The sequence below is a fragment of the Poecilia formosa genome, unplaced genomic scaffold (genome assembly GCF_000485575.1).
Source record: "Poecilia formosa unplaced genomic scaffold, Poecilia_formosa-5.1.2 Scaffold45, whole genome shotgun sequence".
Classification (NCBI taxonomy): domain Eukaryota; kingdom Metazoa; phylum Chordata; class Actinopteri; order Cyprinodontiformes; family Poeciliidae; genus Poecilia; species Poecilia formosa.
The window spans coordinates 656,928-681,796 of record NW_006799984.1 but is presented as its reverse complement, the minus strand read 5'-3'; the positions used below and the strand labels follow the sequence as shown (position 1 = coordinate 681,796).

Genomic DNA, 24,869 nt, shown 5'->3' with positions numbered 1-24,869 from the left:
AGGAGATCTGGTTAATATGATCCTCTATATGATTGTTTTAATTCAGCCAGACTGGAGGGTTTTCTTCACATGATCAATAGGAATAACACTGAAATACATGATCAATATATTTATCAAAGGGTCTTATCAAAACAGAGAAAGAAAATGCTAATGTTAGCCTAGCATGTCCACAAACTGCTCTAGTGTGTTTGGAGTGAGATATAAAAAAATTCTATGCTGTAAGCATTTTTATTGATGCGCTTAAAGAAATGTATTTGCTAAGTGAAACCATGTTGGAGCAGCGTTAAGGCTGTCATGCTAAAACTGGTGCTTGGGACAAAATAACAGATCAGAGAAACTACAGAGTCATTAGGAAGTGAATTAATGGTGTATAATTACAATGCTGATGTAGAATATGATACTAATGTAATGCAGAGTGTTATTTTCCTGTGCTTTAAAAATGCTTATTCAGGATTAAATGCAGGAGTTGTATTGTATAATCAAATTATATCTGAAACAGCCACTAACTTAAAAGCTTTTTTTTATTATTATTTTAGTTTTCATTAAAGTTCCCACTCTAGCCCAAATACTTAAATCCACTTCTACTATAAAGCCATTAGAGGGATTCTGTATTCACATTAAACGGGGATATAAATCTCTATCACGGAGAAAAACTCAGCCGTCCTTCTTTCTTACAGACACCCACACACATTTTTCCATTTACTCCCACATCATGCTCACAGTGCCGTTGGGCCTAATAAACATTCTCCGGGTTAATTATGCGTGCTGCCCGTTACATGACCATCTAGGTCAGAACTGACATGTGTAATTTTTCCAGCACTTATGAATTGAAGCCAACAGCTCACCAGAGGCTGGTGGGAAGCAGGTGACTGCTGGACACCAGCCACCTCAGAAGACTACAGGGGGTCAGAAAAGAGAGAGAGATGTTCAATCATTAAATCATAAGGGAAATTTCTCAAAGTCATCTTCTGGAATGCAATTAAGTAAACTCTGGGGTGTCTTATAGTTTTAAAAAGATCTGTGCTTTTATTGAGTAAAAGGGACACGTTTAAAGTTATCCCACAGCTGGTTCAAGCATATCCCAGCTGTGACAGGACCAAATCTGAGCGCTAATATTAATTTCACCATGTCCTTGTACAGTCAAGTATGCAAACAGTAACCTTCCACCCAGTTATTAAAAAACCAGTTCTGAGTTGAGTAAACATGAAAAAGGTCAGATATGTGAGCATAAATGCATACATGAAATTGTCTTAGCCTCAGGAAATTGCAGCAGAATTTAATGGAGCTGGTTCTGTTCAACATCACTGGCCAAGCTGGAAGCACTGCAGGCTAATGCTAATGTTTTGGTGTATCAAACTAACACTTCACATCAGTAACTTTGAAAGCAGGTTATAAAGATTTTATAGTAACTAAGCAAAGTTCTGTGATGTTTTATTATTATTTTAAGGAACTATGAAGTAAGTTTTGAGACTGTCAAGAAAACTTTTTTTTTCATCTGCAATTTTTTCTTGATGATACGGGAGAGGATTAGAGCCACTGAATTAAAAAATAAGAATTCTGACTTTAATCAGAAATGGGCTTCCATAGAATTCTGAGATTAAAAGCAGAATTCTTTTTTTTTTCAGTGGCCCTAATCCTCTTCCATATGATGAAGATTATCCTCTATTTTATATCAGAATTGATTCTGGACTAGTGTGTTTTCTGAACTAGATCATATTGACATGGCTAATAGTACATTCATAGAAATTAACAAGTTAATCAGAACAGCACATTAGTTGTAAATTTAGGTGATTTTATGATTAAATAAATTTACAGGCCAAAAGTTTGTATTTTATATTCATAGTTACATTCATATAATAGTTTCATTGGTAAAATTTACAGTAAAATAAACTGTGTTTATATAAAAAGTCTTATGTGACAACAGTTTTACTCAGCTTTTTTACTTTTGCTCAGGCTTTTCTTTCTTTCAAAATATTCTCTTCTGGTTTGGTAATAAGTGCATGGCATATGAACAATATGCAAAACTGTCATTATAATCTAACATATCATTTTTGTTCTGTTAGCATTTACTCAGCAATGGTTTGGCATTGACTGAAATGCAAGCTTTGACAGCTTAACAAACTTAAATTAAACCACAAGTATGAATTTGTCCCAGACTTACACATGAACACACTCAGAAACAAGCACAAACAGTATTGATTCCCCTCTTACTTTTCATGAGCTGCTATGGCAGCAGCTCTCCAGGAATATCTTCATTTATTAAACAGCTCCTGCACCATGTTTTCTGATGCCTTTTATAATCTCGGGGCACATGCGGATCTCCAAAGAACAAAATTAGGTGACTTCTCTCTGTGTTCCTCCGGCTGAGGACTCTTTTCTTTAAGGAGTTGCAGAATAGAAAAAGTTAAGTATATGAAAGTGGGTTGTGTGTTTTTGCACCTTCAAAGTAGTGAGGTTTCAGGGAAGGATAAAACAAACTCTGGAGAATACAGAGATGCAACAGGATGAGATGCTTTACCCAAGCGCCGCGCTCAACAATCCTGCAACAAAAGCCAAAATGTGACAGTGTGGAGGAAGTTTTGTTTCGTACAAAAAGTGGCAGAGAAAGTGAAAAAGAGAAGAAAACGATGTTGTGTGTGTATGCGGTACTGACGTTGAGGTTTTTGACTTTAGACACCATTTTTGGTTGATGGAAACCAGAACCTCTTCCAAAGAGGTGCACTGTGGCAGAATTACTGCATATAGCATATGACAGCGATAACGACTTGGCGCATATTGGGATTATACTGCTGTGTGAAGTCTTTGCGCCCAGCCTATTAAATATGCATGAATGTTTGAAATGAATTTTGGAAGATTTTCACCCCCCTTCTTCCCAACTCCCATTTCCTTTTATTGTCAGACTATATAATCATATTCCTGTCTATTAAAATTCAAATGCATAATTTAAACATATGACAACAACAGACTGAGAAAGCGAAGGTTTGTGTTCAGCAGCTGGCAGCAAGGTTGCTTTTGATGAGCGCCGTATGCTAAATTGACATTGTTGTGGTGGAAGAAAAGAAGTGAAACAAAACATTAAAAGAAAAAGAAGAAAAAAAACAACAATTCACCCCAAAAAAATGTCACCCTGGTGAAATCCGATGGCACCACTTCAAAAGTGTGACACAGAAACATATTGGCGGCTATGAAATATTCAGCAAGGTTACAGCGAGGCTGCAGCAGGTGGAAGCACTCTGCTGTTCAGGCTCCGCTTGTTTTACACGGTTTCATTTAGACCCAATGACTTTATCAGCACAGCTGCTCACAACCAATTTCTCCCAAGGGAGAATGTACAGCAGCGTGCAAAAGTTTTAAACCACCAGTAATTTCTTCAGTATTTGCCATGAAGCAGCCAGACTTCCTGTTCATCTCTCAATGTGCTTTTGATCAATAGTTCTCCAGGCTTCCTGAAGGTCTTTCAAAGTTTTGAAGTATTTTAAATCCATGTTTTTTCTTGTTTTCTTTATATTCTTATATTGCATAACTTTTTTGTCACGTATTTCTTTTTGTTAATCACACATTGTAAATTTTTTTATATTTTTCTGCTCTGTCCTTGTCTTTTCTGTCTCTTTATAATTGCTTCAGGCAGTCTAATTTGCTTTATTTTAAAAATATGATTCAGTTTTTGAACATAAACTGTTGAAAATCATGAAAATCATACAAAAACACCCAGAACCTGCCACCAAAAGGAATGTCACCATGTATGGTTCTTTATTTATGTTTTAAAAATGGAGCTGCTTTTTACCTACACAATTCATCTTTATTGTATAATTGTACAATGGCAATACAGCAAAATTCAATACAAGTTGTATAATAAGAAGATGATGACATTTGATCTTTGTTATAACGCCAGAAGGCTAACTATGATTTCAGAAACCAAGTATTCCCTCCCTGTTTGTTGGTGCTGTTGGGAACCATAGCAGCAGCTGCAGAAAGGAAAGACACTCATGTACAGGTGTAGATGGAATTACACACAAACAGATATGGAGAAAGATCCAGTGCTGGATGCTCTCACACCGAGATTTACCCTCTGAGAGAGCGAGCGCATAAAAGAGAGAAATTCTGTGGGAATGGAGGAGCGCAAGCTTGAAAGGGAATGCAGAAATTGGAGATATAGCTGTGGGTGGAGGGCAAACTAACTTTGAACATTCATTGCTGTGAAGTTATTATCCGTCCTCTCCAGAGGTCACAGCCAGGGCTGGTGGGAAGGCTTCTCAAACAGAGGAAAAACCTCTCACGTACTGAGCTCAGAGGGCATAAAATGAGCTTTTTCTTATTCCCCAGACTTAAAAAAAAAGTCTTTAAATATATAGATGAATAGATATGTGCATGCTGGCTGAATCTGTGAATATAGGGCCAGAGTTTTAATAAACTGTAATTGTGATGCCAAAACTGCACTACTATGAGGATAACTCACTAACCAAATTACCCTCACACAGGATTAAGACCCGACCACGAGAATAAAGTCAACCAGGACTTGGAGGATCTTCGGGCCTTCTGGGCCCATTTTGTGTGATAGAGAGTGGAAATTCCCCAGAGTGTTTTCAGCACAAAGTTTCACCGGGAGGTCGCATCAGGGTTTTTATCCATTTACAAGATGTTATTTATACGCTGGCAGATTTATACTTAAGGTAATCTTTACATTTTACTGACATCCTTCTTCTGACTGGAACTAAGAGAGATCTGATTATAACATGGTGTTAGTTTTCCAAATTAATGTCAAAACCTGTTAGTAAAAAAAATAAAAATGAAGCTCCTTATTTTGAAATCACATTTTTGTGTGGATTTGAGGTTTGAAATGAAACATGCTGCTTGGTGCCACAGCTGGTGGGTCGTTTTTGAACTGCAGACATTGATTACTGCTCTTGTTTTCTCAATAGCCATCATCAGGGTGAACCTTAAATCCAATTTTTATTGTTTTTGAAGCCGCCTCCATGATACCTGCGTTTTGAGGCAGTCTGCACTGATCTGTCTGAACCAAGTATGTTTGCTGGCAGAAAATATGTTTTGAAAAATTTTACATCTGAAAATCCAGAATGTCCACCAGAAATATGAACTACTGAAACCAATAAATGTATTTTGAATACATAAATCAAACTGACTGAATTTATTTAGCGTATTTCTAGTCATACTGACTATTCAAAGCATTTCACACCACATTCGCTCTCACAAACACACACATTTATAAACCCAGTATAAAAACTGATAGGTGACTTGAGGGTAAGTGCCTTGCCCCAGGGTACATCATCCTTATAGGAGTAAACTGTAATCAAGCCTTCCACCTCATCTATATGTATATCTGTCCTCTGAAGCAGTTTAATGACTTCCAGGACAACATGAGCCTCAGTAATAACATGCTGTTGAATTTGTCCCTTTTGAAAACTAATCTAACATGCAAATGTGTTTTCCTTGGCCCACTGAAAGCCATTTAGGCACCTTAGGCTAATTAATTTTCTCTCTGAAAATTCTACCAATGAAATTATGTTTAATTTAAACACGCTTTCTAAATATAACCGAATAAAAACAAATGTGTAAATGGTAAAACCAGAACGTAGCCATAAAATTAGGTTTTATTTATTTTATTGTTTTTTTTATTATATTATTATTATTATTATTTTCTTTGGTCCGCTTGGAAATTATAGAATATACCATTTGATATAAGCAACACATTTTTTGCATTTACTTCACCAAGTTAGGCTTTCTCATGAACTGTTTTAAAGAAGACATGAGTAATACATTTCTCCAGGATTTCTGAAGGTCTTTCAGTGTTTTTCTTTCAACTTTTGCTTCTTTTCAACTCGTTTTCTGTGCAGTTCTTGTACTTGGCCTTTGGAGCATATTATTAAGGGTGAACAATATGAAGAAATGTTGGGTGCAAGAAGAACAAAGTGTTTCTGAATTCAGAAATCGGAAAATGTCTTCTGTAGGAGTTTTTTAACTGCAGCTACATGAACAAAGTTTACTTACTATGAGAAACCTAAAGTTGGATGAAATATTGTTAAAAGCCCCTGTAAAATATTCCGCTAGCTCCTCAAAGCAAAATATAAATATGTAAAGATTGATTCAGATGTTTTGCGTCGTATGTGTAACTAATGTTCTGACTCACATAGATGTGAATGAATGTAATGTCCTTGTAAGCCAAGCTTTGTAACCATGTGAAATTACATGGCTGAAAAAAAATGTTTTCTTCGTTTGTAAAGGTGGATGAATGTGTAGAAAAACATTTCTGAGTTTATGGAAAAGTCCTGATTGGACAGTAACACCTCAGCCAGAATGGAGGTTGTCCCGTTGCTGAACTGCTTTAAAATGAACAGGATTCCCTAAAATGAAAGATCTGAAAAGCTGGGTGAGCATTCATGAAAATGGATTGAAGTCAGTTCCACTGATTATTGGGAATGGCAGATATATATATATTTGCCATTTTTTTCTTTCAAAATTGATGCTCATTTGACTTCTGCTTTCTTTCTAGACATGTCTGTCCCATTTTCTATCAGAAACAAGATTTTTGGAATTATAATCTGCCAAGGCTGATGTTTGGCACTAGTCAAACATCAGAACTGATATAAAAGTAAACTCTTGCAAAATTAACAACTTGAATTTTTCTGCAGCAAAATTAAAACTACAGAATATTAATAATATGTTTTGGAATCAACTTGGTTGAGCACTACTTTCTCCATCCTAACACATAATTTTACTCCTGCAGTACTTTATAAGAGGAACTCTAAACACATTGCAATAACCTCTGCTCTGATTGGTCCCTATCAGTTGTTACTGTCTAATTATAAGAACATATATTCCACCTAAACAGCAAGTTTTCTGTTTATACCTTGAGCTCCATGTGCAAACAGGGCAGAACACTTTAATACATGGATACCTGCTCTTTATCTGGATTTCTGACTGCATGAGATGCTACAATGTTAAGTGGAATGATGGATAGATTAATTTTACACATGCACAAACCCTTCTTTCAGACTATTTTTTGTCAAGGTTACAAATCTTCATTTGAAGCACAGTATAAACTCTGTGCATGGAAATCTGTAAATAAGATTTGAAACTCTACCCAGCTTGAAAAACAAGCTACTCATGAGACCTTTTCTTCTTCTTAAGAGGGTTTTTTCTGTTGTTGTTTTATATATATTGTTGCATAGGAGTTTGAATCAATCCCAATTCAAAACCAGCACAATGTCAGCAGACAAGCCCACTGTGGGGCTTTTAAGAGCCAACAAAAAGCTCAATAATGAAGCTAAAACACTCGACCAAGAGAATTCACAGCCAGAACTGTTTTAAACCCAGTGGCGTCACTTGCCATTGATTTTTGTTTCTGTGCAGACACTCTGTGTGGCGTGCCTATGCTCAGGTGGCTGCATTGTGTTTGTGTTTGATGTGCTGCTTTTTAATTTTTGCTTTGCCACAGTCCAAATAAAGTCCACAGCAGCCTCAGGCTGTGTGTCCAGGGAGTCTTCTGACTCTGTGGAACGCAGGCAAACGGCTGTCTGTAAAATCCATTCAGATTAGCATCAGAAGGCTACAGACTTAGCTGGCAGATTTGTAGGTTTAAAGTGAGAAAAGTAAAGTGAGGGTGCTTTCAGAAAATAACGCCATCAATGGATTTATTTAGAACCAAAAATGAGACATAATGGGCTAAGGAGCAAAAATCTTGAATTTAATCAATATTTGTTTGAGCCATGCTTAATCTTCAAAGCAATAAATCCTCCAGGTACTTTTACTCAGGGCTTCTCCAGGTAGTTGGCAGGTGGTTTTGTATGTGCTTCTGTTAATTTAAGTCTCCTCATTGCGCTCTGCTTCTCTGTTTTTCCCCAGATGGACTCCATGTTATTGAGATCCGTCCTCTGTGGAGGTAAGGCCATCTGTTGGAGCAACGCACTCTTCTTGTTGACTTCTTCTACTTTAGTTGAATGTTTGGTATACGTCTTACTTGCAATTTGTCACAATCTGTGACTTATCTGCCACCTTTGTGTTTACGTTGCAAAGCAGCACTAATGAAAGTGTGAACCTTGAATCTACACAGCAAAAACACAAAATCTTACCATTAGAAACGAAAGATTGTGAATAAATACTTTTTTTATGAATATTAATGAGAATCCTATTAGTTGATTTTTCTGGCTTGTTTTCCTATAGTAAAGTTATTACTGAGTTTGTTTTTATTTATGAAAGGACAACAACTTGTAATAAAAGCGATAAACTGAGAGACATGCAGCTGAGTTAGAGCATTCCTTCCTACACACTCTTAGGGTTTTTGTTTGTGGTCTTCACACATTTAACACCAAATGTTTCAATAAGTTTCACCTCACTCAATAAGTTTCAAATTCACATTTCTGCAAGATCAAACGACATACCCCCCGCTAATTCCTCTTCAGATCTGAGAGGGATCTGCAAATTAGGCATGAGGTTTTGAAGTAAACGCTGTTTTGCCACCACGTTTCATTTATTTTCAGCTCCAACACTCTAATTGGCCCCAGAGGTGAGGAGGAAAGTGGATGCGATGCTAGTATGGACTACGGCCAGCTATTCACCTAATGCACGCACTTATAGAAAAGTCTGTGAGGACTTCTGACATTTCAATGCAGGAATTCCTTATCAGATGTCAAAAGTCCAAGGAAATCTCAGACAAGACTGAAAGCCATTAACAATCACCAATCGGTTTTAATTAGTGAGATTTTGACTCTTCTATAATGAAATGTGTCTGAACACTGAGTCTCATCTTCTGAACATAAAAAACTCCTTCCATTTATCCAGGTACATCAGGTTAAATCTAATGTCATTATTCCATCTGTGAAGTCGCATAACAGCAACACTTACACTGAGGGAAGACATGAAATAGTATCATGTTTCCATGCTTGTTAAAAAGTCAGAAAAAGCTTTCTGGATAAATATCCAAGATTTGTTTAATGAACTTAAAGCTTCCCTGACATTTTCTGGGAAAGCCATATAATCCCTAAATAACTCTAAATAATACTGGTGTAATATTTAATATTGGTATGTGGGGTATACTTTGAAAAAAAGGCTACATTTTTTTCTCTGTGGAATGTTTTACACTAATAACATATTCTTTAAAATAAATTCAGTATTTTGTGAAACCTTTCCTCTACTTATGAAGACCAACTTTCCAACCTCAGAGGTAGTTGGGTTTTCCTGTACCAAACAGATAATAAGCCCTCTTTGGTTTAAGGAATGCATAATGCTACGACTCTGGTGGGACTCGAACCCACAACCTTTGAATTACCTCATTCTGTCTAGAAGTCCAATGCGCTATCCATTGCGCCACAGAGCCTTTTTATAAGGCTGCAAAGAAAATACTCAAACATTGTTGTGTTTACCTTCCTATAAGTTATGTATCCATTACAGGCAACTGTTTTGATTCAGATTCAGATTTCTCCAGGCATAGAATTGTGCATTACTTTGAATTTTCAGAAATCCACTGAAATCCATTTCAGTTACTGTTTCTAATTTAGGCAAGATGTTGAAAAAATTCAGTTTACATCAGTAAAAGCCTCTGTACTTTGATGATTGTTTTTAATATTGCTGTTATACTTGAAACAAACATACTGAGCTGTGGCCTTTGAGCAAAGTGGACTAACCTGTCATGTCATTTTTATCCATAAATCCTGCCTGATTGTAAACATGGAGGCAGTTGTTGCTGGGGAAAGAAACACAGACTCGTAGCAAACTGCTGATGGATGGCGAAGCAGTAAAAGACGAAAGGAGGCGGAAGAGCTGGGGGTTTTGTTTTCTATTTGACACTGATGGATCGCCCGGGCCTGGATGAACCCACGTCTGGACAGTCCAGACGTTTATAAAATCCTGAGGATTACAGAGAGGGAAGGAGCAGATGAACCACAGCACAGCCATCCACTTACATCCAAGCCAATATCTTACACACGGTCTCAGCAATTTGATTTTTGCATTATCTATGTCTACTTCCATTTGGTTTGAAGACTGTTTTTGGTTGTTTCAGTTGTTTGCCGACTTAATCCTGTTTCCTTCAGCTTTACAAAAATCTAATTTATAGCTTGACCAGCATCTATTTAATGCTCTATTTAAATAATGGCTTCAAAAGCAGCAGGTGTGCAATATTTGGTCAGCCTAAAAGAGGCCTACATAATCCTTCTGCCTAACTTCAAGTCACCATGAAATGAAAAATGACTTTGTAAAATTGTTTGTTAATTTTCCACCCCCACAATTTTATCCTTCGTATTCAAAACCTGCAAAATATGAACACTACTTTCCTCTTTCTAATGCAATTTTTTTCATAGTGCCAGTTTTGACTTTTTCATTAATTCATTCCAACATAAGCCAAGACTCAAAACCTAAGTATTAACATTCAATCCACGTCATGCTTTATCATAGTTTCTTTTCATGTAATACATTTTTTTATATCTTTTATTAACCTGCTCCACACTCTTTTGTGCTATCTCTTTTCTTTCTTTTGATAACAAACATGCAGTAACTCTGTGAAGTTGAAGTCGGAGGAGTCTGCTGCTCTGTCAAAAAGCCTCTTGCCTCCTCGCCAAGGCCTCCTATTCATGCTGCTGGAAAGTCTCCCACATGCTGTCAGTGGAAACACAAGGGATGACCGTGGGTGCCTCAAAAGATATTCACAGAAAAAAATGAAAGCCAGTCACTGCAGTCGCTGTCGCAGTTGTGCTCAGTACAGGCAGGCTGATTTTTGCAGAAAGAGCGCATAAGGGAAATGACTAGTGTTTCTATTCCAGTCCCCCAGGATCTCATGGTGGTTCTACGGTTTACATCCTTTTTATGACATCCCTTTATGATATCCAGTAAGACTGCTTTCCTTGCTTTTTCCCATCTGAAAGTGCAGACACATGCTGTAATAATGGGGTTCGTGTTTTGATATGCCATGAAACTGCCTTAGCAGCCCCCCACTGAGAGATTATTAAGTGGAAAGGGTTTGGGATAATTACCAAAAGGCACAAATCTTTGGGTCCTGATAATTGTTCAGGTTGTCTGTTTACAACAAACATACCCTGAGTGAAAAAATTATTATTATTATTATTATTAATAGTAGCATTAGTAGTTGTATTTTGGGTTATAGTCACTGTCATGCAAAGAACTACGACTCATAAATTTATTTCTTATAGTGCTTTGCTAAAGCAGATTATTCTTCATGAACTGTTTTATCATCAGGCAATTTGGGTAGGGATCATCTCTGAACATCAGTTCTCCATTGGATTTAGGCCTGGACTTTGACTATGCCATTCTAATACATACATATACTTTGTTCTAATGTATTCCAGTGTAGTTCAGGTTGTATGTATAATCAGTGGGCTGCTGGAAGGTTGGTCTCGATTCATCTTCCCATCAACTGTGATTAGCTTCCTTGTTTCTTCTGTAGCTTCACATCCCCACAGCATGATGCTGCCACCCACATCTTACATCAGGGATGGTGCATTCAGGACAATGTGAAATCTCAGTTTTGTATTTGTCTTTATCACACCCAGCGATCAAAAAGCTCCACTTAGTCAAAAGAAAACAAAATTATTTTATCATGATAATATTAAAAGCACTTGAATATAAAGTTGAATTGAGATGATCAATCAAAAATAATAATTATAATGTTTCTCATACTAAAACGTAGTTTACATTTGCACTCTAACTCCATTTCGTCACATAGTTCATCACGAAATTAAAGACTGATATGAAAAAGGTGAAAATTTCTCACAATAAAAAAATAAAAGGGACTGCACATTGATAGTACTTTCCTTGCAATAAGAAGGTTCTCATCCCAGTTTGGGGTCTTTCTGCATGGAGTTTGCATAGTCTCACTGTGTAGTCTTATGTTCTCTCCGGGTACTCTGTCTTCCTCTTACAATACAAACACACGATATGATCGCTCTAAATTGCCCTAAGGTGTTAATGCGTGTGCATCTGTCCGTTGTTCTTCAAGGATAAGTGTCTGTTGAAAGTGGATGGATGGATGGATGGATGGATGGATGGAAGGATGGAAAAAAATAAAATCATAGGAAATGTTAGGAAAAACGCATATTTTTCATTCAAAAAGTTAAAGACAAAGAACGAATGCTTTATATTATATTTAATTCAGTAAATACGATTATAAGTAAACAATAGAAAAATGGTGGAAGTTTACTTGCACATTGCTACGTTTGGTAGTAAAATATAACGGCCAAAATGAGAAATGTCCTAAAAGTATTAGCCACCAAACTATGTTCACATGGCGTCACCTCGTGGAAGTAAATTGTAATTGCATTTTATTTCTCCATATGATTAATGTAAATGAGGAAACGTCGCGTCTTTTTATTCCCATGAGTTGTTAAAACAGTTTCAAATTTAGCGTATTAAAAGCGTAGTAAATTCTCCAAATGCTCTGCTATTTTAAGTCAAGTCATCGTTTGGTAACCTTAGAGCTCTAACGATACTCAACCAATCATATAGTTTCTTCTTCACAAGCTGACCAATCAAAAATGAGGACGTTGAACGTCATTTGCCCTCTCACGCGTGTGAAAAATTGTGCAACATCTAGCAGTAGAGCACCATTACGGCTGGATCGGTTAAAGTGGATGGCAGATGGTTTAGAAATCTGCGATTTGCGCCGGCGTGACGGCCATCTTTGCATGAGTGGTTGAACCAGCATGTCAGCTACACAACACAGCATGAGAGGACACAGACCGGGGATGTTAAGTCTAAATACAGTGAATTTGTTCAGAATATGGTAGAAATGTGTGGATTGTAGCCGGACACAGACAGAAAATAGTTTATTTTTGCAACTGGTATAAAAATAATGTTTCGGCTTACGAAGACTGTGCTCCAGAGACTTCATGTGCGGTGAGTTGGTGAATAACGGCACTCTTTGTACAAAGCCAAGATTTATTTAATGTTTGTTTAAGGTTGTAAATCCATGTCATTCATTATTGACTTACCTGTGCTATTTACAATTATGTGAAAACACACCCGTTTGCATAATGAAATTAAATACTTTGCTTTAGTTTTGTATTTTTTGTTAGACTTTGTTTAGCCAGTTCAACCTCAGAGATTAACCTCATTTGTATATTAATTTAATCTGCAATAGACACAATGTGTTTAAAAAGGTCAAATAGCTTCAGGGATGAAATTAAGCATGTTTAACTGCGACACAACATCCTGTGAATGTGACCACCTTTTTGACATCAATAAATTACAGCACACATTGTTGTAGTGGCGGCGTCAGGCCTCTTTGACAAAATACAAGCAGGATCTAATTCTAAAATAATATACATATATTAACCTAAATGAGAGGAAATCATAAAATAAATAGTTCAAATATTTGTATCAACATGTGATCATTGAAAAGAGGGGGATCAATGGAAGGTCATGTGACCTGGGTTTAACCTGATTTTGCTGTCATTGATTCTGTTTGTCGCTGAGGTGTTATTTTAGACACACAAAAAAACATTTAAGTTCAACTTAACCACATTAAATGACTTCAAATCTGAGGAGTAGATAGAGTTGTCATTATATTGCCATTTTAAATTGTACAAGTGTTGTAGCATATTTGGTGGACATGTCAATTCTGTAACATAATTATGTTCTTTTTAAAATAGAGTTGTCTCTTAATTATGAAGTTTCAAAGAAAATAGGAAATATATGCATGCACAGTTTCTTGCCAAATTCTCTGGAGTCCTGATTGAGCAAGAATGTGCCTGATCCTCCAGGTTGAACGGACGACACCAAGCATGGAGGCTGAGGAGCTCATCAGCTAGGGAACAGGCTGTGGAGTACCAGCCGGGGCAGAAAATCCACGGCTTCACTGTCAGAGAGGTAGAAGCAGCTTTCGCCTGGCTGATGCAGTAATTGATCATCTGACTGTTTTGTTTCTTCTCTGAAAATTTGGATGTTTTAGAATTTTTTTCTCCCTCAGTATAAAATCTCAAATGACATGATTAAATCAGTAAACTTTTACTGCCTTATAATCACTGTGGATCTCAGTAAGACAACACTATTCTAAATATGCTACGTTCTTGTGCTTCCTGTGGTGTGTTAACTGTCTTGTATCAGGACATTTTTAGTTTTTATGTCAGTAACCTTGAAGTTAAACTTGGTGCTTCTTATCCCGAACGTCCTCAGGTTGCGGCCATCCCTGATCTTTGTCTCACAGCTGTGAAGTTAACCCACGATCAAACTGGAGCTCAGTACCTGCATGCAGCCCGGGATGACTCAAACAACCTCTTCAGGTCGGTTAGCTCTTAGTTCTAAACTGGTGGCAACTTCTGCTTAATCTGTGGAGTTTTTAACAGCATTACAGCTGCGTCTTATTTGTAAATAGAATCAGAAATGGTTTTCTGGTTTCATAGTTTTTCTTATTTGCTCTTGCTGTTGTTCAGTGTCCAGTTTAGGACGACCCCGAGGGACAGCACAGGGGTCCCCCACATCCTGGAGCACACGGTGCTGTGTGGATCTGAAAAGTACCCCTGCAGAGATCCCTTCTTCAAGATGCTCAACCGCTCGCTGTCCACCTTCATGAATGCCTTCACAGGTTCGCTGTTATTTGGTTGTAAATATATTGAGACGCCTGTGCTGAGATTGTGTTTATTAATCCTCGCTTTATGTTTCTGTGTGAACAGCCAGTGACTACACGATGTATCCATTCTCCACCCAAAATGGGAAAGACTTCCAGAACCTTCTTTCAGTTTATCTGGATGCAGTTTTCTTCCCTTGTTTACGAGAACAAGATTTCTGGTGAGATTCAGCTGCACTCTTCATATTGACCATGAGCAACTAGAGACAATTAAATCTGCTTATCTTCTGATGTTAAGTTAAATTAAGGTGTTGTAAATTCATAAATTACATTTTTTAAATGAAAATATGCTTTTGACATGCAGACGGTGGTACTCTGTTTTAAAAAGGGGTTTAAGATCTTGCTTTAAGTTGTATACTCTTAATAAACATTACAGATGTAATGGTAAATTGTTGCTCTTGCAGATTTTGTTTTATCTTGTTCTTTACTTGCCTGGCTAGTTTTTTATTGGAGCTAACAAAAATCACATGCTATCGCTAGGTCAGACCATAATCAGTTAATAATTCAAGTGATTAGTAGACACTCATTTTCTTCTGTTGAATAAAAACAAAACTGAAGAAACAATCACTAGTTGGCACACAGCTTCAGTCATTACAGATAGAAACTAAAGATCAGGCCTGAAATCTGGGTCTAGTGATGAACTGAGACCTTCAGAGTCACATAGAGACGGTCACAAAGTCGGCCTTCTATCACCTGATAAACATTTCCAGGATTAACGCTCTAATGTCCCAGCAAGATGTAGAAAGTCAGGTCAGCCATGCATTTATATTTTTATTAAATTACTGAAAATCAAGACTAAAAACCCATTTGTTTTGATTCACCTTTGGTAGATAATTACTGGAACATCACTAAATATAATCTGAATTCCAACATTTCATTACTTTCCTTTATGTATGCTGCTGCAATGTTTTGGATTTTTATGTTTTATTGTGTTGAATTAACTTGCTGTGCAAATAAGTTTGCCTTGCCATGTTTTCTAAAAGTAGTTTTTTTCTCTTTGCATATCTAACTGGAGTGTTTATGGTTACTCTGTTCAGGCAGGAAGGCTGGAGGCTGGAGAATGAAGATCCGACCAATCCCAGCTCCCCGCTGGTGTTTAAGGGAGTTGTGTTCAACGAGATGAAAGGAGCCTTTGTAAGTCACCATCACGTGCATTTCAGCGTGCACACAATTACTGTTGCATTTTTAGTTTATTTAAACACACAGTTCTGGTGCTTTTAGTTCACCACATACCCGGCAGTCAGAATTTGTCATAAAACTACAATGTTTCATCTTGGCTTCGTCTTTTCCTTGATCTCATTTCAAAATGGGAGGAGCTTGGTAGGAGATGAGGTGTGGGGAGGTTTCCAGGTTTCAAACCACAACAGTTTACTAAATATGCTCAACCAAGCTTCCAAAAGCATCATTTAGCTGAGTTTTTCTTCTTCTTTTTACCAGTTCTTCCAGGCACTGTTGCACTTGAATATTTCTTAGTAACTTTACTTGGTTTATATTTTTCATTAGCATTAATTAATGGAATATTATGTTTTATACAATATCCATTTTTACTAAGAGTTATGAACACAGCAACAAAACCAACAGATCAAATGGTGAGTGGTTTCGTTTTTAGAGGCATGATGTGAAACAGTGATATGAGGAATTGTAAAATGTAATATTATTCTTAATACTTAGGAATAATGTGCCTAATCTTGATGTATAACATCATTTTAGCGTTTCCACTGTAGTTATTAATATTTTTAATCTTAAATCTTGAGTATTTAGATCAGGACTTCTTCTCCTTTGTTCAAATTTATTTGCAGGATTACGTTCAACCTTATGACAAATGAGACCGCTGATCTTTTTTTCCGTGTGCTTTTCCAGTCAGACAGTGAGCGTTTATACGCGCAGCACCTTCAAAACAAGCTGTACCCTGACCACACCTACTCTGTGGTGTCGGGCGGAGAACCGCTGGCCATTCCAGACCTGACCTGGGAACAGCTTAAGCAGTTTCACGCCACACACTACCATCCCAGTAACGCCCGGTAAGGAAGCACGACGTGCCCAACACTGCTGCACAGGAATGGAAACTGGGAGTTAAAGAATATCCTTCATTCTCTTAAATGTTCAGGTTCTTCACTTATGGAGATTTGCCTTTGGAAAACCATCTGCAGCAAATCCAAGAAGAGGCTCTTTGCAAGTTTGATCGCATCAATGCAAGGACAGAAGTCCCATCTCAGCCTCACTGGAGCAGTCCAGTAAGAACACGCGTCAAACATGCACGCTGTTTTCATAAAATCATAAACTTTAGCAATGGCTCTGATATTTCTGTGGATTTTCACTGTTTTTGTCCAGAGAGAAGACCATGTGACTTGCAGCCCTGATGCTTTGGCTCCAGATCCAACTAAACAGAACACTCTCTGTATGAGTTACCTGCTGGGAGAGTAAGATCCGACTTTAATCGATAGTCTTGGAAAATTAAAGTCCAGCTGTGTGATTTCAGCCTGACTTGTTTCTGTTTCTCTTCTTAGCATCACAGACTCCTTCGAAGGATTCACTCTCAGCCTGCTGTCTTCACTCATGGTGTCTGGACCAAACTCGCCCTTCTACCAATCCCTCATCGATCCCAAGATAGGAAGTGACTTCTCCTCCGTTGTTGGGTTTGTACATGAACTTTGCTTGGAAGAATAGTTGACCATGCAAATGTTGCATCCTAGAGGTTTTTGGAAAAACTGTTGTTTTTTTTGTCCCACAGATATGATGGAAGCACCAAAGAGGCGTCCTTCAGCATCGGCCTGCAGGGGATGGCTGAGCACGACACAGAAAGGGTCAAACAAATCATCAACCAAACTATCGACGATATCATAGAGTGAGTCCCAGTACTCTGACGACTTCTTTTAACCAAGTGAATCATGTTTCATCATTTGCATATTGTAGTTTGCAGCAAAGTTACAAAGGATTAAAAGTATCTCCTGGTGTCAGTCAGCATTAAATATGCAATGGAATCATAATGGACGTCGTGAATGAATGGAGGACATGAGGGACATGGTGGTCAGGGAAGCTGACAGCAGAACTACAGCAGGATTTTAAACCAGAGCTGGTTGGTCTAAAGCAGTAATCTATATTGTCTTTACTATGTTTTCTTACCTCTATGGAGGCTGTTATGGTCTGATGACACTAAACTACAATGAAGTAGCAAAAAACATGTTTCAAAAGGAGCAATAAGGACAAACAAGTTTGCATTTAGATGTCAGACTTTTCCAGATCTGGATAAGTATGAACAGAAAATAAAAATAATTCAATGTCTAGACTTTATTCTTTGTCACATTATCTAAATGTTTTCCTTCAGTGCATCCTTTCTACCTACTTTGTATTCAGGGAAACGATGTTTCCTTCCATCTTTCTGTCTATCAATGTTTTTGCCAGGGAGGATGAAATTCTGAATAGTTTGTCCAAAAATAGTTTCAGTTTTGATTCAAAGCATTCAGATATTTCATAGCTGAAGATAAAGAATGTTGAATCATTACTCGGCACTAGTCTTGAACAAAAACCATGAACAACCAAATAATCACTTTGTTTGAAGACAGTCCAGCTTTAGAAAGTCTGAGCCAGAGAACAGAACCAAACCTGACAGGTAATCTGAGGTGTGACCTGCGGAGCGCCGTGGGGAAGACGTTCTCACAGTGTTGGCTCAAAACGCGAGAACATGTCAGAGCTGATGGACTCAAAGCAAAACGTATGGAAGAGCTAAAGGTCAATGAAGATGTGTTGTTCTTTTTGTTTAACTGAACAGGGTAAATGTTACATTATCAAGTTATTTAAGAACAGTAACCTGACTTTACGCCTCCTTGTTCTGGGTTTTGTGGCAGGAAGGGCTTTGAGGATGAGAGAATCGAATCTCTCCTTCATAAGATCGAGATCCAGATGAAGCATCAGTCCACAAACTTCGGCCTGGCTCTGGCCTCTGTGAGTTCACCGTTTGACCTTCGGCTTATTTCAGGAATCCAGGGACTCGGCACTCAGACATAAACGTGTTTTGGGTTGTTTGTTTGTGTTTCCTGTGTTTAAAATCTGGAATTTATTTTCTATGAATTGTATATTTCTACACAAATCAATAATTTAAACATGTTGCCACTGATTTCCCTGAAAACCGTTTTATTTACACTAAATATCCTGTTATGGGTGTTTGCTTCTAATCCATCATCACTAAAGTATCTGTGATTAGAGGTTTGCATTCCCAGTGATTTATTCGAGGGCTTTTAGGTGTCATAAAGTAAAAGCCATGCAGAAAAACTTGCTTGCAGAATTAGGGCTGTTTCAGTTTGACCTTCGTTTTTTTCTGTCGGGGACGTCTTCCTTCATTATGGGCTTTTTTCTCTGCATGTTTCTGATAGTATATAGCTCCATCCTGGAACCACGATGGAGATCCTGTAGAGCTGCTCCGAATCAGCGACAGCGTTGCAAAGTTCAGACAGGCTCTGAAAGAAAACCCTCACTTCCTCCAGGACAAAGTCAGATACTACTTTAAGGTAAACAAATGAATTTATCCCTAATTTAGGAAAAAAAAAAAGGTAAATCAACAGTGCTTGGCATATATTAATATAGTGTTTATGGACATAAAACACATCAGATTTTAATTTCTGCCTTGAATGGATATTTGTGCTGGAGAACACGCATCGTTTGACGCTGAGGATGAGTCCTGACGAGGCGTTCCTGGAAAAACAAGCCAAGGCTGAAGAGGAGAAACTTCAGGAAAAGATCTCAGTTCTGACCGACAGCGACAGAAAAGAGATTTATCAGAAAGGTAACAGCTTCACTTCAGCTGCTCTCTGTAGAGCCTGGTTATGTATAGTTGTTATATTTTATTTTTATTATTGAAGAGATTAGTTTAGAATTTTATCATCTTTTCCATTTTGTAAAACGTGGACTGGTTTCTTCCCAGTTGGATGCAGATATTTGATCTCCATATGTAAGACTAAGTGATATAAAACCTTTTTTTCTGTTGCAATAAGCTTCCAAAATTTGATTTAACATAGTTTTAATATTATTTCCTTTTCTTTTTCTTTGTTAATCTTGTCCTATTGAGAATGCTGTGTTTTAGCCCTTTTTTCATGTTTTTTTTTTACCATTTTAAAGTATTGATCACCAGGTCATTTTGAATTATGTTATATTTTTATTTATTGTTGTGTTGATGTAAAGTTTCCCTGTCGGATAATAAAGTGGACTCTCCTCACGATAACCAGATCTACATAACGGTATAAATAAAGCTGATTGATTGATTGATTGAAAAGTTTCCCTGTCGGATAATAAAGTGGACTCTCCTCACGATAACCAGATCTACATAACGGTATAAATAAAGCTGATTGATTGATTGATTGATTGATTGATTGATTGATTGATTGATTGATTGCTCAGTGTCCTTCAGGTATGAGGCTAAACTAGGAGATTCAATCATGTATTTCTGAGTCGAGTATTGAGTTGCATGTTTTCTTGTTGAAAAGGTCTGGAGTTGCTGGCAGCTCAGAGTAAAACTCAGGATGCCTCGTGTCTCCCTGCTCTCAGAGTGTCCGACATCCAGCCAACGATACCCTTCACTGCCGTTCAGCTGAGCACTGCAGGTACAGCTGTTCACTCCTTGTCTCATCTAATCGTAACGAAACGAGCCGGTTTGTTTCTGACGCGGTGTGTGTTCTCCTGGCTGAAGGTCATGTCCCGGTTCAGTACTGTGAGCAGCCCACAAACGGTTTGGTGTACTTCAGAGCCATGTGCAGTCTGAACACTCTGCCAGAGGACCTGAGGGTTTACGTGCCGCTCTTCTGCAGCATTATCACCAAGTGAGTTCCACCAAGTGGGCTTAGAGATAAACGCCACTGGAAAGACACTTTAATGTCAAATGTTTCTTCCTCTTCTTCAGAAACATTGACTATTATTCTTGCAGTTGGATTAATTCACTCAAGAAGTGTTTCTAAAGGAACATTCATACAGTTCTTCTTAAAAAATACTTTTTGTAACAATATTCTTAAATCCTTACTGAACATTATGAACACAGTTGATTTAACTGAATAATTGTTTTAGTTTACTGCATGTTTTAACTTAAATTTGCTTTGAAAAGTAACAATTGCAAGCTGCAGCAGCGGATTAAAAGTTGTGTTGTTGTGGGCAGAATGGGCTGTGGAGATCTGGATTACAGGCAGCAGGCCCAGCAGATGGAGAGGAGGACAGGAGGAATGTCTGTCTCGACGCAGGTCATCCCTGACTGCACCCAGATGGACACGTTTGAGCAGGTCAGCCAAAAACACATTTATCCTTTTGTCTTCTTCTGCTTGTTGCTGAGGGATGAACCTGAACTCTACAGGGAATTATCAGCTTATTGTTGCTGTTTCTGCCGTCTCTTTCAGGGGGTTCTCCTGTTCTCCTTCTGCCTGGATAGAAACCTTCCTCACATGTTTAAACTATGGAGCGACATTTTCAACAGGTTCATAAAACTCCAGGATGCAAATGCACTTTCTGTCAATCTTCTCTTGTTTGACCATTTTTCTTATCAGAAGTGATTAGACTTATTTAGTTTTAATTGATTGGTTTCTTGCTATGGATTGAACCTTTAAGCTTTGTTTTCCATGTTCTACAATGGTGAGATAAGGAAGCTGTACCTCTTCTAATCCAGTCTAAAACCAGTTTTTGACGAAACATGTTATGGCCAGATGACAGAAATAGAATAGTTTTTCCATAATGAAGTATATGTGGATGATTACTACTTTGCATGACATGACAAAAGCCTGGTGGTTCTCTTCCAGCCCTCATTTTGACAGCGAAGAGCGTCTTCACGTTCTGGTGATGATGGCGGCGCAGGAGTTAGCAAACGGGATCTCCGACTCTGGCCACATGTACGCCATGACCAGAGCGGGCCGACACCTGACCCCAGCCGGGGAGCTGCAGGAGACCTTTGGTGGGATGGAACAGGTAATCCTGACTTTGGGCAGCGTTGACTGAAAGACGGAGCAGTTTGTTGTCTGTAGTCGTTGTTTTGTCACTCTGCTGTGGTTTACTGATCAGGTTTTATGTTTTTATTTGAACATTAGGTGAAGTTTTTGAAGAGAATAGCAGAGATGCCAGATCTTAGCCAAGTCATCCGGGTTTTACCCAGGATCAAAAAACACCTTCTGAACCCCGAGAACATGAGGTGGGATTATTGCTACATGTTCTAGTCACTTAACAATAAAGTTTAGTTCAATCTGAGAAGTTTATCTTTTTTTTTTTCTTTCTGTGGTTGCATCTTTTCACATTTGTGATTTAGAGTTTAGCTGCTGAATGCTTACCTTTTCATTTCCTGCTTCCTTCATATTCTAACAGGTGTGCAATGAATGCAGCGCCACAGATAATCTCTGACTCAGCAAAAGAGTTGGAGAGTTTTATTAAAGACGTTGCTGAAAACAGAAAAGAGCGCAAACTAATCAGAGCAAATGTTATTAAGGTAAGATATTCCTGACGGATTGAAGCGATGCCCTGCTTGGAAAATGTATTTATCATGTATTTTTGTTTCTTTGCTACAGAAACCACTCGACCCTCTGGATGATTCAGGCCCAACTAGAAAACTAATAACAGTGAGTCCAATATAATCAATGAGTTTGGATGTATAGAAAAATGTTTCCTAGTCGTTGCATCTGTTATCCTAACAGTGAGAAATCTGAATTACATGCAGGATTCAACACTCATGTCTATATTAACTGAAGTTTAAGCTGATTTTTTTTTATGCTTCTACAGGAGCCACATTTCCAGCCATGTCAAATGAAAACGTTCTTCCAGATGCCCTTCCCTGTTAACTTTGTCAGTGAGAGTATTCGTACCGTCCCTTTCTGCCACCAGGATTATGCCAGGTACAGAAAAGTCCACTGATAAGTGATTGCATCTTTGTTGTAACTTTTATTTTAGCTTACTTAATGGAACAACAGGGTGTACTCTGCATGTCAAAATGATCGCGTTAGGGTGATTATGTCCCGTTTGACATTTTTAAGTCGCATTTCTTCATTGTTTATCCTTCCTCTCCACTTGCTGCCATCTTCCATATGGGTCAGTTTGTGCATCTTGGCAAGAATGATGACGGCTAAATTCCTCCACGGGGAAATTCGGGAGAAGGGCGGAGCCTACGGAGGCGGAGCCAAAATGGGAGGAAGCGGCGTTTTTTCCTTTTACTCTTACAGGTGGGCAGCACTTCACACATTCCTTCAGCCTTACTTCATTTTGCAGTAGAAAATGACAATTATTACAATATAAGAATGTAAAAATCATTCTTTGATCATATTAGGTCCTTAAATTTTGAAGGAAAAAAAATTCTGGTAGATAAATTCAACCTCTTTGTGCTTTCAGGAGCATGTCAGCGTATTAAAACCCTTAGATATTATCATTTTAATTTTGATGATTGTGTCTCAAGGCTAATGAAAACCCAAAATTCAGTGTAATAAAAATGTGAACATTACTATTATGCTCAGTTTAAAAAAATACCCCTGAACATTCCTGCATCCCAACTCAGATGATGAGTGGATAACTCAGCTGAGCTGTTTGATTTCTTTTTTCCCTAAATTAAAACTTTGCAACCATTCAAGGCCTTTTGTTGAGCCTCTCTTCTGTGTCTAAGGGATCCGAACTCGGTGCAGACGTTATCTGCATTTCGAAGAGGCGTCGACTGGGCCAAGTCAGGCCAGTTCTCTCAGCAGGACATCGATGAAGCCAAGCTTTCTGTTTTCTCCGCTGTAGATTCACCTGTGGCTCCTTCAGATAAAGGTGATGATGCAACACTTTTGTCACAGAATCTATTTGTAACATTTTAGATGTTTTTTTTTACGGGGTGGAATCTGCTAGCTGGTTCTAGTAACTTTTCCTGGATTTTCTTTTCCCTTAACTTCATCTTCAATATGGCATCCACATTTTTGCTCTTTATTTATTAACTTGTAGTTTGAACAAACTGATTTGATGTTTTCTGATCCCGTCTCTGTGGAGCAGGAACGAGTCGCTTCCGCAGTGGAGTCACAGATGAGATGAAGCAGAGTTACAGAGAACAGCTCTTTGCTGTGCATCATAAAGGCCTGGTGGAAGTGGCTGAGAGGTAAAACAGCTCAGCATGAATGATCGTTTCATGTCTCCACTGTTGAAATCTGAGTTAGCCTTTGGGGAACTCTTGCACACGAAGTGGAAATCAGCTGATTGTGTTGCTGCAGGTACCTCAGCGTGGGTCAGAGCACGTGTGGAGTCGCCATCCTGGGTCCAGAGAACGACGCAATCAAGAAAGATCCAACGTGGATATTAAAATAATGTTTTTTCATAACTGGACACAAAGCTTGAATGGACTGAAAACCAAACACAAATGTACATTTTTTTGTTGTTTTTTTCTTGCTGGTGAGAGACAGAAACTCACAACATGAAGACGACTAAAGCTGATGGCTGTCGGTTTGAACGGGCGGCAGAAACCTTTTTATATTCCATCATGTACATAAGACTGATGGAAAACATTTGTAACACATTGAATACAAAACTAGATCTGAGTTGTTTTGTGAAAGTAGAATCACTAAACAAACTTTGTCATTAAATCATTAAGTTTAGTGGGATTTCTTGTCAAAAAGTGACTTTTTGTTCATAAATTCTTGCAACACAGCCTTTAGTTTACCAAGACTAACTGAAAAAATGAAGTCCTGTTGGGTTCAGGACTACAAATACAGCTCATTACATTAGAATATAAAGATAAAATTATAGCGAAACTCGTGTCATTACAGAGTGGTCTACTTCAAGCATCATCATTTGGATGACTATGGTGCAGAACTAATAACAACTCAAAACCAATGCAAACCAGTGTGAATAGAAAGCTGGATAATTACCTTCTTTTTAAAGAAATCTACTCTGAACAAGAACATGAATTTCTAAAGGGCTAAAGATCAAATTCCTACCACCTGCCGCTTCTGTAATACTGAAGAAATTAAAAGTGGAAGATTATTTAAAAGTTGTTACAGTATCGTCTCTTAAAGATATACCATAATGAACTTTTCTCTCAGGTTTGGAATCCTAAAAATGAACTAAAAGGTTATTAAATGGTCAGACAGCACAAGGTTATGGGGAAGTGGATGTTTCTTCAGACTCAAAGCCGAATGTCAGCTGAAGGTCGAGAGCATGGCGTCAGGATTGGGTAGGACTGGATTCTGTAAGAAAAAGCCAATTGAGGCTAAAATAACATTAAGCGCTAAATTTACACTATTACTTTTGGTGTTAAAATGAATACCCCACTTTAATGACCAATATTTAACACTAAATCATACAA

The 24,869-nt window shown here is 38.0% G+C and overlaps 1 protein-coding gene and 1 non-coding gene across 3 annotated transcripts; one reads left to right on the top strand and one right to left on the bottom strand.

The window, feature by feature from the left end:
• Nucleotides 1-9,244: 9,244 nt before the first annotated feature.
• trnar-ucu (transfer RNA arginine (anticodon UCU)) lies at nucleotides 9,245-9,331 on the bottom strand. Its single transcript is given in 2 exon segments — nucleotides 9,245-9,280; nucleotides 9,295-9,331. It is a non-coding gene; the product is annotated as a tRNA-Arg (tRNA).
• A 3,208-nt stretch (nucleotides 9,332-12,539) lies between these two features.
• LOC103137959 (presequence protease, mitochondrial-like) lies at nucleotides 12,540-24,165 on the top strand. 2 transcript variants are annotated; one of them, XM_007551990.2, is made up of 27 exons: nucleotides 12,540-12,861; nucleotides 13,728-13,833; nucleotides 14,140-14,246; nucleotides 14,397-14,548; nucleotides 14,637-14,751; nucleotides 15,628-15,724; nucleotides 16,451-16,611; nucleotides 16,698-16,824; nucleotides 16,922-17,010; nucleotides 17,098-17,226; nucleotides 17,322-17,435; nucleotides 18,436-18,532; nucleotides 18,961-19,095; nucleotides 19,235-19,370; nucleotides 20,068-20,184; nucleotides 20,271-20,400; nucleotides 20,730-20,850; nucleotides 20,965-21,041; nucleotides 21,361-21,526; nucleotides 21,646-21,746; nucleotides 21,917-22,037; nucleotides 22,117-22,167; nucleotides 22,328-22,440; nucleotides 22,639-22,764; nucleotides 23,199-23,344; nucleotides 23,564-23,666; nucleotides 23,779-24,165. In XM_007551990.2, the coding sequence occupies exons 1-27, from the start codon at nucleotides 12,818-12,820 to the stop codon at nucleotides 23,870-23,872; spliced, it is 3,075 nt and encodes a 1,024-aa protein (XP_007552052.1). In that variant the 5' UTR covers nucleotides 12,540-12,817; the 3' UTR covers nucleotides 23,873-24,165. The 2 variants fall into 2 exon arrangements, with proteins under 2 accessions (XP_007552052.1, XP_007552051.1); XM_007551989.2 differs by having other exon boundaries at nucleotides 19,232-19,370.
• The last annotated feature ends 704 nt before the right edge of the window (nucleotides 24,166-24,869 follow it).